Source organism: Podospora anserina, chromosome 1 (genome assembly GCF_000226545.1).
Source record: "Podospora anserina S mat+ genomic DNA chromosome 1, supercontig 1".
NCBI lineage: Eukaryota > Fungi > Ascomycota > Sordariomycetes > Sordariales > Podosporaceae > Podospora > Podospora anserina.
The window spans coordinates 2,423,159-2,437,219 of NW_001914859.1; the positions used below are offsets into that span (position 1 = coordinate 2,423,159).

Sequence of the window (14,061 nt, forward strand, 5' to 3'; positions counted from 1 at the left end):
CTCATAAAGTCAAGCAGACGGCCCTCCGTCTCTCCCCTTATTCGCCATCCTCAAGCTCTCCTCCAACGCCCTCTTCAAATCTTCATCGTCCTCATCCGAATACTCATTCAACACCTCCCACGACTCGGAAACATCCTTCCCCTTCCCCTCCCGCGATCCGCTCTGCCGCGTCGCCCGCTTAAACTCCTCCTCCTGCAAGCTCTGTTTCTTGACATACTCGAGCACAATCTCCTCTTCCGTCATCTGCCGTTGGAGCTTCTCCTTGTCTTTTCTAAACTCCTTCTCTGACTCCTCCAGAGCTCGGCGAAGTTGCTCCTCTTCGTCGTCACGGTCATTGCTGTTTCGCTGAGGAGGCGTGCCGCCACTGTTCCCCGGCAGCTCAAACGCTTCATCTCGGGGACTCGGCACAGGCTTCCTCTGCAGATTCCTCAAGGCCGCCTTCTCATCAGCATAATAGGGCTGATACGACTGCCCCTGCTGATCAGCCTGCTCCTCCATCAAGCTCTGCCTCACCGCCTCTTCGATCAAAGCTTGGTATTCCTCATCCGTGATGTTGGTGAACTCCTCATCAGAGATATAATTCCCCTTGAAATCCACCGGCCACCCAGCATCGAACTGCGGCGGCCTCTCGGGGGGTGTATTCTGCCCAGAGGCTCCCCGATTGTCCACAGCCTGTTTCTCCGCAGCCGCCAACGCCCTCTCCGCCGCCTGCCTCCTCATCCCCATAACACTCGCCCTAACCAGTTGCTCAATCGCCGCATCCTCCTCCGGATTTCCATTCGAAGTCCTCTGCACCGACTCCCGAATCGCAGCCTCAATAGCCTCATGATCATCCAGCGCCATCAGCATATTGTTCGTGCTAGAGCTCGCACTCCCTCTGCTCATCCCCCTCTCCGGAGGCGTCACATCCCCAGGTGACATCGGCGACGCCGCTCCTCCCTGATGCGTCCTCCTCCACTCCTCCTTTTGTCTATGCAACTCCTTCCTCTTATCAATACTCAACCCCCTCGTCCTGAGCCATCCCGTCTTTGGCTCTTCCTCCTTGTTATTGCTATTGCCCTCGCCGCTCAACTCCCTATCCTCATTCTTGATATCCTTATACCGGGAGTACAACCCCTTCAAATCATGCCCATCCTGCCTCATCTCCCTCCATCTCGCCAAGATATCCCTCCTCTCCTCCTCGGTCGAGAACTCGAGGTCCTCCTCCCCTTGCTTGGCCCGACTGGCAATGATGTACCCCATCACCTCCGTCTTGGAGAAGTAACTCTTCCTCATCTGAACTTGCACCCCCTGGGAGAAATACGCCGGGATCGACCACAAGGCAGCCGAGTTCTTGAGGAAGAACCCGCCTACTCCCTTGCCAAAACCCTTGACCAGGCCAACGGGGCCTTCCTTCTGTGCGCCTTTCCAGGGCTGGGTAAAGAGGCCAGAGACGCCATCATAGACACCCAGGCTGAACTCCTTGCCAGCTACGCGGACGCCAGAGCTGAAACCGGTGACCTTCTCCACTGGACGGACTGTCTCATCGTGGTAGAGCTTTGGTGCGTTGCGAAAGCCGCGGGCGACGCCCAGGCAGAAGTTGGTGTGGACTTTTGCGCCCACGCCTAGGATGCGCATGGCGCCTTTGCCTGCTCCTACCGCAAGGTCGAGGTTGAAGGGTTCGCGGGTGGGGGAGCTTGAGCCCGATGCTCGGGTTGGGGGAGGGGAGAGCTTGGAGGAGGTGTCGGTCCCGGTGCCGGTGTCGATTCTGGTGAAGGCGGTGGGAGTGGTAGAGTTGGAGCTGATGCTGGCTGCGTCGGCGGCGTGGGAGGTGGTTCGTTGATGAGAGGAGCTGGGTGAGATGGTGCTGGCTGAGATGGAGGCTGCATCATCAACAAGGACGCTGTTTCTGTCGCCGACGATTGTTGACCTGGAGCTCGAGGCTTCACTGTTGCTGCTCTTTTCCTTGGCCTTCTTGTTTTCTTTGGCACCTTTGAAGACTTCTCTGGGGAAATCGGCCACGGCCAAGGTCAAGGCACTGAAGTCTCCAACGAGTGCCGCGGTGGCTGCTGAGACAGGGTCCCAGGGCTGCTCGTCTGTGTCATGTTCTACCGAGCGATGTCTGGTGAAATGTTAGCAAGATATCCTCAGTAACAGATGAAGGTGGAAGGAAGCTTACAGCTTGAGATCCGTATACTTCAGCCATCCCTCCCTAACCAACACCGCCGCCGCCAGCGCACTCAACCTGACATGCGTCCTCCTCACCCTCCAAACAGCAACCCGACTCGGCGCAAGCGAGCATCTCATGTTGTCAGTATTCAAGAACTGATGGAACGTCTTGCCACCCACATCAGCCCCCTTCTCCGCCCTGATCTTCTGTCCGAGCTCCTTCGCCTTGGTCTGTGTACCCGGCTCCAAGCACTTCTCAATAGCAGCGGCGAGGTTCTCGGCTGTCAAAGTCTTGAACGGAATTGGTGCTGGCCCAGCACCAGACCTAGCAATCATGTTGCCCCAGAAGATCTGGTCTCCAAAGAAAGGCACAACGACGGTCGGCTTGCCAGCGTTGATGCCCGCTGCTGTGGTCCCCGCACCTCCGTGATGTACCACGGCCGCCACCTTCTTGAACAGCCAGTCGTGAGGACAGTTCCCGAGCATGAAGACATTATCCGGAAGGCTCAGTGCATCTCCTCCGATGCCACCCCATCCCTTTGATACCAAAGCCCTCACCCCAGTGCGCTTGACGGCATCAAAGATCGTCTTGGTCAGCGCATCAGGGTCATCGACGACAATCGACCCAAAACCGATGTATACCGGCGGCGGTCCAGCATCCAGGAATGCTTTTAACGTCGGGTCAGGCTCGTACCCAGACTCAAGGTTCAGAAAGAAGAACCCCGACACTGACACCTCCTCACCCCAATCCGCTGGCTTGGGAATGAGAGCTGGTGACCAGCAGTACGTAGTCGGTATCCTCATCCGCGAAATCAACCCCGGAGCCCAAAGCAAGCTCAAGCTCTCCAAGTCCAGGACGTTTGTCCTAAACCGGTTGATCACATCTCCCAGCCCCTGCCAAGTCATCATCTCAACCAGGGTATAGGAAACATAATTGGTTAGGACATCATCCGCGTTGGTAGCAATGATATCCGCCAGCGGATGGGGAAACGCCCTTGTCGGTGTCCACGGCATCCTATTCCCACCTGTTAGCAAACCCCTCTCCCATTCAGTCCCAGTAAAGTACTCACGTAAACATGACATGCACCGGCACCCCCAACTTCTCCGCAATATGCACATGCGCAAAGCTCGGCGGGTTTGCAATGATCGCGTCCGCCACGAACGGCCTATCCCCCTCCCCGCCCTGCGTGATACAGCTCCTCCAGCACCCCTCCAGCATCTCCTCCACTCCCTTCCTCCTCCTCCTGATCTCCCCCTGCCTCAAGGCCTCGAAGCCAGGCATCAACCCCGGATGCTTCACCATAAACGCCATCAGCTCCGCCGGGTCCCCTCCAATGTCAAAAAACTCGAGGCCATTCTCCTCGACGAACTTCTTAAACGTCCCATGTGTGGCGATCCGGACCCTGTGGCCATATGTATCCCTCAGGACCAAGCCCAGCGCAATAAAAGGCTGGACATCACCTCTTGACCCGACAATCTGAATAACAACGTTAAGCTTTGGGGGCGGCGTCTGTCCCGGCAGACCGCCAAGGTTAGGGGGGATATACGGCGGAGGAAGGGGACCAGAAGGCAAGGGGGGCAAAGGAGGGGGTTTTGACCTCTTGGCTATCGCAGGCGCAAGAAGCGTAGACAAGCGCCGGTTCTTCTCCAGCAAATGGATCGAGACGCGGCCAGTGGCTTCAACGGTCATTGTGTTAGTCGGCTGGCAAGAGATTACGTATATCCACGCGATGACATAGGTAATATGGTACAGAGGTAGGTTAAGAAGGGATTCTGGGTAGCGGTCAAGAAGAAAGAGGATCGCAAAAGGGGTGTAAGTAGGAATGGAATCGGGCGGGCATGGGCGAGGGTAAATTGTGATACTCACAAGTTACAGCGGCGTCGGCAGCGAATCCGTTTTGCGAGAGCTGTAGCTGATCATGGTGCTCGCCTTCTCCGTAAGCCGGGGGGGCTACATCCAGGTTCTCGTCCTCGCCTGCCATAAGATCTTCATGGGTTGGGATTGCGTTTGTCCTACGCGGGCCGTCTGACGGTGGCTGCTGAGCTTCTGACTGTTGCGGCTGTGAAGACAACCGCTGTCTAGACAGTCTGGAAGGTGATCTAGGCGGTACTGGTGGTGGCCCGGAACGGCCGGGATTGTCGTTGCCTGTCATGGTGTTGGCGATGATGAGTGTGAGAGTGACAGGTACAACTGTCTGCGGATAGCGAACTCGACCAGTTGTATTCCAAGTATCTTTGTCTTGGGGATTCGGCTTCAAAAACAGTAGGAAAGTGAGAAAGGAATGCTGACGACAGCAAGCTGGTATATGGGTCGTGGGCTATGTCTGTCTTGTGTAAGGTGTGGGAGGTTAGGTAAGACAGGCAGGGCGACGCCGAAAGGAAGAGGGAGAGGTGAACGTAGTGGTCCGGTCCGTCGGGTTCAAAAGTCCTTCCCGGGTGTGGTATTTGATTTGTCGCTCGTGAGGTGCTGACCAACGAGAGAGATGGTCGAGGGAAGGCAGATGTTGTAAGAAGGGGCAGGCTGAGAAGATGATGCACAAGCAAGGTACTTTTTCCACGAAGAAAGCGAGCAGTGTCTTGATGAGACGGGACGGGATGAGGAAAAAAGTACATATACAGGGAAAGAGTTCACATTTCTCGAGGTCCTACCTGACCGATGTCATGCCCAAACACCGGGCGCTACGGTCGGGTCTAGCCACAGCCATACAAAACCATCAAAGCTATACGCGGAGACGGAGCCTACGCAGTTGAGCCCGTCTCCGCTCCACGGGCTATGCGTTGTTGCTTTGATGCAGTGTTCGTTGGATGACGCAGCGAGTGTAAGTGTGGCGGGGCATAGAGCGGGAGCGGGCCTATCACTCCTGCGCACAGTGCCGACCCATTCAGCGGCTTGTTCCGGAGCCCTGGAACGGTCGGTGGTGTGCCGTTGGGTGGCATGTTTCAGGGGCTACCACCTATAAAACCGCACTGTGTGCACTGTGAAGCCCTACGCGCGTAAGGGGGGACCATCTCAAGAACTCGTTCCCAGGCAGCCTACGAACCTATTACGCGTATCAAACACACCACCTCCACTCCTCAGCCTCACTTCTGAACATATATTTCGGCATAATCCGTCACTGGCTCTCGTCATGTTTTTGATGAAATGCGACATTAACACCGACTGGCTACCACATAAGAGCAGAATGAAACCGACTAACAGCAACCAATCCCTTTTCGATAAAACACCACGAACTAAAAACGAATACACGGAAAGCAACAAGGAACAGGCCTGCTACGTCGACTCCTTGCGTTGAAAACACCCAACCCGCTTAACTATACTACCGTCATCTTCCTCATAATGCCATCATTCAAGAGTGCTGGTCGTCCTCGGGGGGCGCAGCACCACCCGTCGTCGGCAAGCCCATGAAGATTTTGAAAGAGTCCTGAAAAAGGGGTCAGCAAGCACATTCACAGGTCCTCGACAGAAAGACGCAAAAACTCACATAAATCATCCACTGCAAACCAGTGAGGGTACCAATCATGACGATTCTGACTGGCAGACCGTTCCAAAGCCCCTTGAAGCCGATGTCCTTGTAAATTCTTGATGTCACAGCACCGAATCCCTCACCGGCCTTGCGGTAGGCATTCAGCTTGCTGACCATGACGTCGGCAGGATGAGACACGATGGCGCAAAGAATACCTGCCAGGTAACCACCAGCAAAGGCCACTCCCGTCTGCGCGCCCTTGCTGTAATCACTCTTCTGGCCAGGGAGGCGAGCGTAGATCATTTCGACAATGGTCTCAAAGGAAGCGAACTTCATCATGGTATAGGGGATTTGTCTTCCCCACAACGGGTAGAGACCCTTGTACAGGCCACCGACGCCTTCAGCAGCTGTGATGGTGCTCAGGCCGTTGAGTGTACCCGAATACTGGGACGGGATAGTACCCTGCATCCGAACCTTGATGGCCTCAAAGGGGCAGAGCGCGATATCGGCCAGAAACTCGGCCGAAGCCGAGGCAGACAGGTACAACGCAGTCTTGTACTTGTGAGCCGCCTCGGGGCCAGCAATGTCGGCGTAGGTCTTCTTGAAGTATTCATACCAGCCGTACTTGAACGCACCCTGAGCCGAATAACCGACGAGGGTTGGACTCCAACCGACAAAGATGCCCCGGAAGCCGTCGGTTCGGAGGATATGTCTCCAGGCCTGGAAATTTCCTGAATAGAGCTTGGAGTCAATCTGGCGCCGAGTCTTGACAAGATCCAAGGGAGTGACTGCAGTATGGGTGAGACCCTATAATCATGGTGCTTGTCAGCTTGCGCTTCCAAATATTGCTCCCACCATGTTACTTACACAAGCCAGCAAGCCGCCGAATGTGCAGGCAGCGTAGTATTTCCCAGAGTAGAGCTCGATACTGCCGGTTTTAGACTGAGCCTTCTTGCTGGCGGCATTGAATTCTCGGCTGGCTTCCTCGCTGAGCTTTTTCGCCTTGCTCTTCGCATCATCGGCAATGGAGTAGGCAGGATACAAATCGAGGCGAGCTTCGAGGGGAGTTCGTGAGTTGGTTGGGCTTGGTGTCGGACCGCTACCAAAGGTCTTTTGGAGCGTATCGAACGCAGGGAATAGGGGCGCCATCTTGAGGGTTCCTGGTGTCAAGAAAATAAGGTGTAAGTGACAAGTCCAAGCGCACAGGAGAAGCTGCTCCGATCCATGACATCCGCGCCCAAGCTGAATGGATGCAGTAACCAAACACACAAGGTCAAGCAAACGTACCGATTGCGATAATTAGATTGGCAATAGATTCTAGGAAAGAAAATGTAAACGAGGATATAATCTGATCGATCAACACGGTCGAAATCGCTACCGAGTAGAAGCTCTCAATTGAGGGAATATTTAGATGCAGCAATCCGGAGTTAAGAAGATGAGACGGAATCCGGGAAGGATCAGACGGTAGGATAATAACATGCCTATCAATAACAAGGAAGGCAAGGCTCAGTTACACAAAGTCCGAGCTGGCCGGCAAAGGTCGGGATCGGATGAAGGGTTACAAGATAGCTCAAACATGCTACAAGATGCCTGGCGATACGCTCAGTTTGAATTTATGATGCTTTATCCGGTTCTCCCGTTCGACCTTTCTGGATCACATCCTCCAATTCAGCCAGTAGCGTTCAACATTCACATCGCAAAGTGCCCGTCAAGTGACGACATTGCCCGGATTCTGACAGCCCAAAACCGGTGACGTCGTTTGGCGGGGCAGCTTCAAGAGCCAACCACTTTATCGCGGCTTATCGCGAAGCCATAACGGCTGACTATGCCTATGATTGCTTGGTATGATTGACACTTTCGACCCGCTGTCGCAATGCAGTTGAGGAAGCAAGTCATTGCTGAGACTTTCACCGGCGATATCCGCTTCTCCTCTAGCCATATAAAATCACGATATCTTCTCCCGTCGTTGTACATGAGCACCTGTAGAAAGAGGAATAGCTCCTATTTAACCCCAGGAAGCACAAGCACTGGCCACTTGAAGTATCCCCCACACATTAGCTAATTACATGTGATTGGCCCGCAGGGAGCACCCGGGCCACTGTCAAAGACTCGTTCCAGTCTCTCTGACGCTCACCTCATCCACTTGACCGCCGGTGACCACGAACTGACACAGATGTCGGAGTGACCTCAACCTTTCGATTAACATTTTTTTTTCTCGGCGCTACACTTGACTTTCACCGAAGCCTTTTTTCTCCCGGAAAATTTAGCAACGATTCCTAAAAAAAACATAAAATGGCCGACGTAATGTCTCAACCATCACAGCCATTCGTCTCCAAGTGGGCGTCCCGGTATCGCGGGGTAAAAATTCCTATTTCCCTCCCCTCTCATGATCATCATCATCATCTCTAACCTTCCCCCTCCCCATCCCATAGGCAACAGTAGAAGACCTCGACCCACCCCCCGCCCTCTCCCTCACCCCCTCCGACCCCATCTCCCTCGCCCTCCTCTCCGCCTTTGAGCGCGACTACACCCACCTTACCATCGTCTCCTCCTCCAACCGGGCCCTTTTGGGGTACATCTCCATCCCTCACCTGCAATCCCTCCTCGAGTCAGGGAAATGCAAACCCGAAGATGAGATCAGATCGGCAATGATCAGGTTCCAGCGCAAGGGGGCACGGTACACAGTCATCACCATGAACACTCCTCTCGAGGAGTTGGAAGGGTTCTTTGAGGGCAAGGACAATGGCGGGCAGAAGCAGGATTTTGCCGTGATTACGGATAGCGGGAGGAGGTTTGTTTTGGGGGTGGCGACGAGGGAGGATTTGGAGGAGTTTGTCAAGAGAAGGCCTGCGTAGAATGGCTGAACAAGGGATGGTGTAGAGGAGGCGATATGTAAGAAAGGGGCAACGAAACAGAAGAGGGTTTTCATTACGGACTGGCGTTGAAGGTGGTCGCAAATTCAGGGGGGCATTCAACATGGAAAATGGGCATTGGGATTAGGAATGGGAGGGGGGTTGATCTCACACAGAATACCCAAGCTATCATACACAGGGGGGCTCAGATTCCCCTCGGAGCTCGCGCATTTGGATTTATTCTCTTGCCCATAGGTGAAGGCAGTGATGTACATGGGCGCAATAGGCATCTGGACAACTTCACCAGACGCACAAAGGTACTGTAGTAGCTTTAACTTGGGATGATGATCTTTGGGCGTTCCAACTTGTAGCAAACAAAAACTAGCGATACAAAACTCCTGCAGTACAAAACTCGCGTGCAAGACTACCTGGTACTCAAAGCCGATCTACCACCCTTCTTCTCTTCTTTTACTTTCTGACACCCTTGATTTACTCAAGGTAGTCATAGTAAAGCTGCAACTCAACCCTCTCGCTCCCCTTGGCAATCACCACATTTCTCGCATACCTCCTCTTGCCATCGCTGCACTCCTTGAAACCCCAGATCTGAGTGGCGGTCCACCCGGCATCGTAGCTCTCGACATAGCTGAGGAGGTGAGTCTCGCCGTTGGGACCGCCCTTTTCGGCGTCGGTCTCGATCCAGCCAGACTTGAGGAAGTCGTCGGTGATCTCGGCGGTGGAGATCCACTTGGACTGGCCCTTGACGTGGCCGAAGAGCCAGTCGGAGTGGTCGCGGAAGGTGTAGTCGAGGCAGCGCTTCTCGGTCGAGCCCTTCATGCCGCCGGTGCCGGTCTGCTCGATCTCGACGTGGGTGAACTGGGTGGCCGAGGGCTCGGCCGGGGGGGAGGCGGGGGCGGAGAACTGCTTGATTTCGAGGGTCACGGTTGCGAGGCCGACCATCTTGCGGGTCATCCAGCCGACGCCTTGGAGGGCGAGGCCGGGCTCGATGGGGGTGGAAAGGGTTTTGTTCTAGTTTGAGGCGTTTAGTAAAAGTTTGAGGAAAAGGGAGGGGGAATAGAGGAGCATACCATAACCCACTTTCCATTGAGGTCACCAATGGTCTTGGAGGCGGGAGCGGCCATTTTGAACGGTATGTATGTGTATGTTGTGGTGTGTAAGTGATGGGGGGGATTTGGAGTAGTTCAAGGCAAGCTTGCGTTCTTTAATGGGAGAAGCACAAGTGTGTGAGGGTATACGTAGTGTGGTGTAAGATGGAAAAGATGGAATGTGATGTGAGACAGGAAAAGGCCCAACAAAGACAGAGGGACTCGGTTCTTATTATATTCCTACCTTTCTCCAGCCCTCTCTCTCTCTGGTCTTTCCCCTTCTTTCGATCTCTACTAGCTAAAGGTCTTGGTACATCTGCTAGTGGGGTAGAGTTGTAAGATATGGTACCTACCCAAGCTTGTCACAAGGCGGGGAGTCGCAGCAGAGCGCTCTCATGAAACTGGGGGCCTGCGTGTCTGGGCGGCCGAGGTTGTGACTTTGGCTTCTGCTCTAACATATTCACAAGCATGCGCAAGTAAAACGCAAGGACAAGGCTTGCACGCGGGAAGCATTGGCTTCGGATGGATCCCCTGTTTGGAGGATATCGGCCGCGGCGGGCGATCCTAAGTATGACGCAGCGTTGCATGGCGCGGGGATTGGGGGGGGAGGAAGGGACTTCTGGCAGCTCGTTTTGTGATCGTGACCTCGTGGCCTCTATGGCTTGGTTTGTTTTGTGAGGCTTGCTGCTTGCTTTGGTTGGGTTGATGCTTTGCTGCTGCGGCCGGCAGACCGGGACAAGACTTGCATTGCATGTCCTCCGAGTCCGATTCAGCGAAATGCCAAACATTGAACCAACACTATCAGACTAGTTTCACGCTCCGGAGAATGCCAGACAGACGGCCGCTGAAAACGGTGGCCAAAATCGTATGCGCGGTACATCCGCTAGACCGCGTGCCTCGACTCTTCCCGTCCAGATAAACTTTCTGCTACTTTCAGGAACCCTCTCGGGAGTCCCCGTGCGGTTGTGCCTTTGCATGTAACCAATTATCTGGATCACTTCCCAACACATGTAGGTGTTGAAGCGTATCAACTTCATCTTCAAGAACAGGAAATCACCACGTCCCGGCCCCTAGTTCGTCAGGTCTCTGGTCAGGTTCATGCTTGATGATCAGGACAGCTCGAAATGAAGCGGCCCCTCCTCCCCGCCTCCCTCCTGCCCACCAAGACCAAAGCCAAGAATCCCACCATGAATAGTGCGGGGTAAAAATAGTGCTACCACCGAGGTTCCATTTTCCACGTGAAAGCGCTCTTGACAGTTGTTGAAAGACCAATGCTGGCTTCACCTTCAGTGGCTGACAACAGTGCAGTAATCCAAAGATGAAGTTCAGGTCCATTGTTTGAACTCTTTGATATGTTTTGAGTATTATTCCAATGTAGTAAGTAGTAGTATATGCTGTAACACCAGCTCATGCAGTATTAACCTAAACCGTTCCTTGCCTTGCCTTCCCTTCTCGATCCCCTACCGACCACAGCGCTAAACTAAAAAGAAAACAAAGATTATTCTGAGTCGGTATATCCTAGTATTACATTCGACGTGCCTCCCCCGAGCCTCCTAACTCCCAGGGGCAAGATGCGCCTCTCCCTCCCCATACATTAGCTCCGCATCGCAAACCCTCGCTCGGTGACGGCCTGGTCACATTTCCCAAGAACCCCATCCATCACACGCCTTGGGGTTGTATTTTCCCCCGTTTCTCTTAAACGAATCCTAGACTATCCCTTCCCCAACTCCAGGACATCCACCAGGGTATATAAGAACTCCTCAAGGCCACCACTTCATCTTCTTATAACTCTCAATCACCTCCTCCACCAGCTCCTTCGAAATCTTGGGCTTCTCATACGTGAACCCAACCACCTCTTCTAACCTCGAGCCGTCCATGCTCAGGTCGGTATCTTTCAATAGCTCCTTCTCCATGAAAGGCGTCAGAGGTCCCGGCCTGGTGATCCCAGCTTCCGCAAGAAGATCAGCCCACGGTCCCAAAAGCTCATCGTTGACATCGTCCACCACACTGTCGAGGTTGAGCTTGGCGAATGTGCTGATCAACGATCCCTGGAAGCCCGTGCTGATGCCGAACACCTCCCCGATAATATCAGCCATGGTTCCCTGAGTTGTCACTCCCTTGTCGACCACGTTAAAAGTTGGCACCTTGCCCATCTTGCCGTCGTCCCACTTGGCCTTTCCAGCTGTGTACCAGCCCGTGATGGCCCACAGAGCCCTCGAGACATCGTCAATGTGCACTGTGTTTTGGCGGAGGTCCTTTGTCCAGAGCCACTTCATTTCTGACTCGAGGGCCTTGTACACCCTGGCCATGCAGAGAGCTGTAGCGACCCATTGAGACGCATATGGGCCGTAAACATGGGCAAGTCGCACAATGACGAGGTTCAAGCTGCAAACACGTTAGCCACTGTTCCAAAACAAGACAAGATCATAAAGCAACAAAACATACCCCTCAATCTTGGCCAACTCCTCCTCAGCCTGCAGCTTGAAAACCGCAATCTTGCTCCAGGGCTTCAGCTTGTCCTGCTCCTTACTCGGTGACGAATCGGGCTTGTACACCATCCCCGTGCTCAACTCGACAAAGCACTTGACACCTCTCTTCGCCGCTTCCCTTCCTACATTCAGCGACAAATCAAACGACCGCAGCTTGTACACCTCATCCTCCTGTGAATAGCGAGTCTCTCCACCGCAGTTGAACACATAGTCAAATTGTTTCCCGTCCGCGCGGTCGAATATTCTAGGGAGCGATTCTGTTTGAACTGGTCAATATATGCGAGAAAGCTTGGTAGGTTTAGAGAGAGACATACGCTCTCTGCTCGCATCTGCCTGCACGAACTTGGCGCCGGCACACGCTTCCTCAAACTCTGAAGGCAACCACGCGAGCTGCGGGAGCACCTTGTCGACGATGCGCACGTCGGACGCGAGATTACTTTTGTGAATGTGCTGGGCGAGGAACCGGCCAATGTAGCCAAGACCGCCGATGATCAACACCGACGGTTTTTCCGCCATGATGTCTCGTTTTTGGGGGGTTTTCGGTCTGTCGCTGCCGAAGTCTCGGAAAGGAAGGGGGGACGCAAGGGCGGGATCGCGCGGAGTTTACTTATTTGTATATGTCTCTGGTAAAACCGGTGGCGTATGTGGTAGGTATTAAGTAGCTGTCTTTTGAAGCAAAATCGAGATACTATATGTGCCGTCTTTCGTTCGCGAAAATGGAGAGCAACCTGGACAACCTGGAAAGTCTGAGTGCGCTGTTGAAAAATTTCGTGCGTGTTTGGGTCGGAGCTCCCGAATGACGCAGAGAACAGGGAGTTGGTGTGTTCGAGAAATTCGGGAGAAGGCAAACAGTCAGGGGTTTGTGTGGGAGGAAGGATTATTGGTGGTCAAGTGAACACCCAGAGAAAGCAAATGGGAGAAGAGAGAGGGGGGGGGGGTGTTTGAGGGGGTTGAGGGGATGATGCCCAGGATATCAACCTCTACTTGTCGTTCGTTTCGCTCCACTGTTGCCGCGAAAACCGAAAAAGGAATGCAAGCACCTGCACGACGGCGTGTGTGTTGCTGTGAGCCCAAGACTTTCTCCTTTGAGGTGCAGTTGATAGACTGGGTCCCGGGGTTGGTTCTCTCCACTGTTTCTTCCTGGTGACGGCTTTTCTGGGGCTTCAGGGCGTTTGAAGCAGGTTTTGAGTAAATATCGACCCCGTTTCCCTATTGCAGGCTTATTAATAGCTCGAGGTTGACAACAAAATGTGTGAAGGGAGAGCCGCCGATTCGAACGGATTGCCAAGCAGGGAAGCCCACTGTTGGATTTGATTGACTGGGGCTGCGGTGGGTGGAGTTCTTATGCAAACCGCAGATGGTCAGGAGACTGATATTACTTCGTAGGTATTGCCCGAATTATAGCGGAAGGGAAGAAGGATAGCTGCGGTGTGGGTGATGGGGATCTGATATTGCGACCTTCTTCAAGTCACCAAGCATGGATGGATGGTACCCGTACGACCTGTCAAGAATTGGGTCGTCTTGTCTCGTCTTGTTCATCCGAGCTCTGACCTGCTGTCAGTCTGCAGGCCCGGGACGGTGTCTCTCCTTTCGGCCGCACGGGGTCCCCGGTGGACCTAGCTTGGCTTCAGCTGCTCCCGCCTCCTTCCCATCCCATCATCAACTCTCTGCTGAATCTTATTATTATTGCCTCGCTCGGTCCCAACGATTCTGCAAAAAAAAAGTTGCAACGCTGTGTTCAGAAACAGATGCCATCAGGGGTCGCACAGCATCAACAAGAGACACGCCGGCACCGCCAACCCGAAACATAGGGCACACTACGTCCCACAGCCAACGCCCTGCCCCGCTTGATCATGGATGAGTCTCTCAGAAACTATCAGTCCTCACACGCAGCATCACGCACGAGACACAGCGTATCGCGCGGTTACCACGTCCGGCAAAAGGATCACCCAGAGAATGCAGCTTTGGGAGGTCTGTGCGGTTGCAGTTTTCGATTCCTGTCTAT

General features: G+C 53.9%; 5 protein-coding genes across 5 annotated transcripts; 1 reads left to right on the forward strand and 4 right to left on the reverse strand.

Annotated features, from left to right (window-relative positions):
• Positions 1 to 9: 9 nt before the first annotated feature.
• PODANS_1_6820 (uncharacterized protein) lies at positions 10 to 3,838 on the reverse strand (the record flags this gene model as incomplete). Its single annotated transcript, XM_001912866.1, has 3 exons — positions 10 to 2,101; positions 2,159 to 3,163; positions 3,219 to 3,838. The coding sequence occupies 3 exons, from the start codon at positions 3,836 to 3,838 to the stop codon at positions 10 to 12; spliced, it is 3,717 nt and encodes a 1,238-aa protein (XP_001912901.1).
• Positions 3,839 to 5,495: 1,657 nt separating this feature from the next.
• PODANS_1_6830 (uncharacterized protein) lies at positions 5,496 to 6,631 on the reverse strand (the record flags this gene model as incomplete). Its single annotated transcript, XM_001912867.1, has 3 exons — positions 5,496 to 5,570; positions 5,631 to 6,419; positions 6,482 to 6,631. 3 exons carry the CDS (start codon positions 6,629 to 6,631, stop codon positions 5,496 to 5,498), a joined length of 1,014 nt encoding a protein of 337 aa, XP_001912902.1.
• Positions 6,632 to 7,904: 1,273 nt separating this feature from the next.
• PODANS_1_6840 (uncharacterized protein) lies at positions 7,905 to 8,467 on the forward strand (the record flags this gene model as incomplete). Its single annotated transcript, XM_001912868.1, has 2 exons — positions 7,905 to 7,970; positions 8,045 to 8,467. The coding sequence occupies 2 exons, from the start codon at positions 7,905 to 7,907 to the stop codon at positions 8,465 to 8,467; spliced, it is 489 nt and encodes a 162-aa protein (XP_001912903.1).
• A 486-nt stretch (positions 8,468 to 8,953) lies between these two features.
• On the reverse strand, positions 8,954 to 9,603 carry PODANS_1_6850 (uncharacterized protein; the record flags this gene model as incomplete). The annotated part of the gene is made up of 2 exons (XM_001912869.1): positions 8,954 to 9,490; positions 9,550 to 9,603. 2 exons carry the CDS (start codon positions 9,601 to 9,603, stop codon positions 8,954 to 8,956), a joined length of 591 nt encoding a protein of 196 aa, XP_001912904.1.
• A 1,724-nt stretch (positions 9,604 to 11,327) lies between these two features.
• Positions 11,328 to 12,572, reverse strand: PODANS_1_6860 (uncharacterized protein; the record flags this gene model as incomplete). Its single annotated transcript, XM_001912870.1, has 3 exons — positions 11,328 to 11,952; positions 12,013 to 12,313; positions 12,371 to 12,572. 3 exons carry the CDS (start codon positions 12,570 to 12,572, stop codon positions 11,328 to 11,330), a joined length of 1,128 nt encoding a protein of 375 aa, XP_001912905.1.
• Positions 12,573 to 14,061: the final 1,489 nt, after the last annotated feature.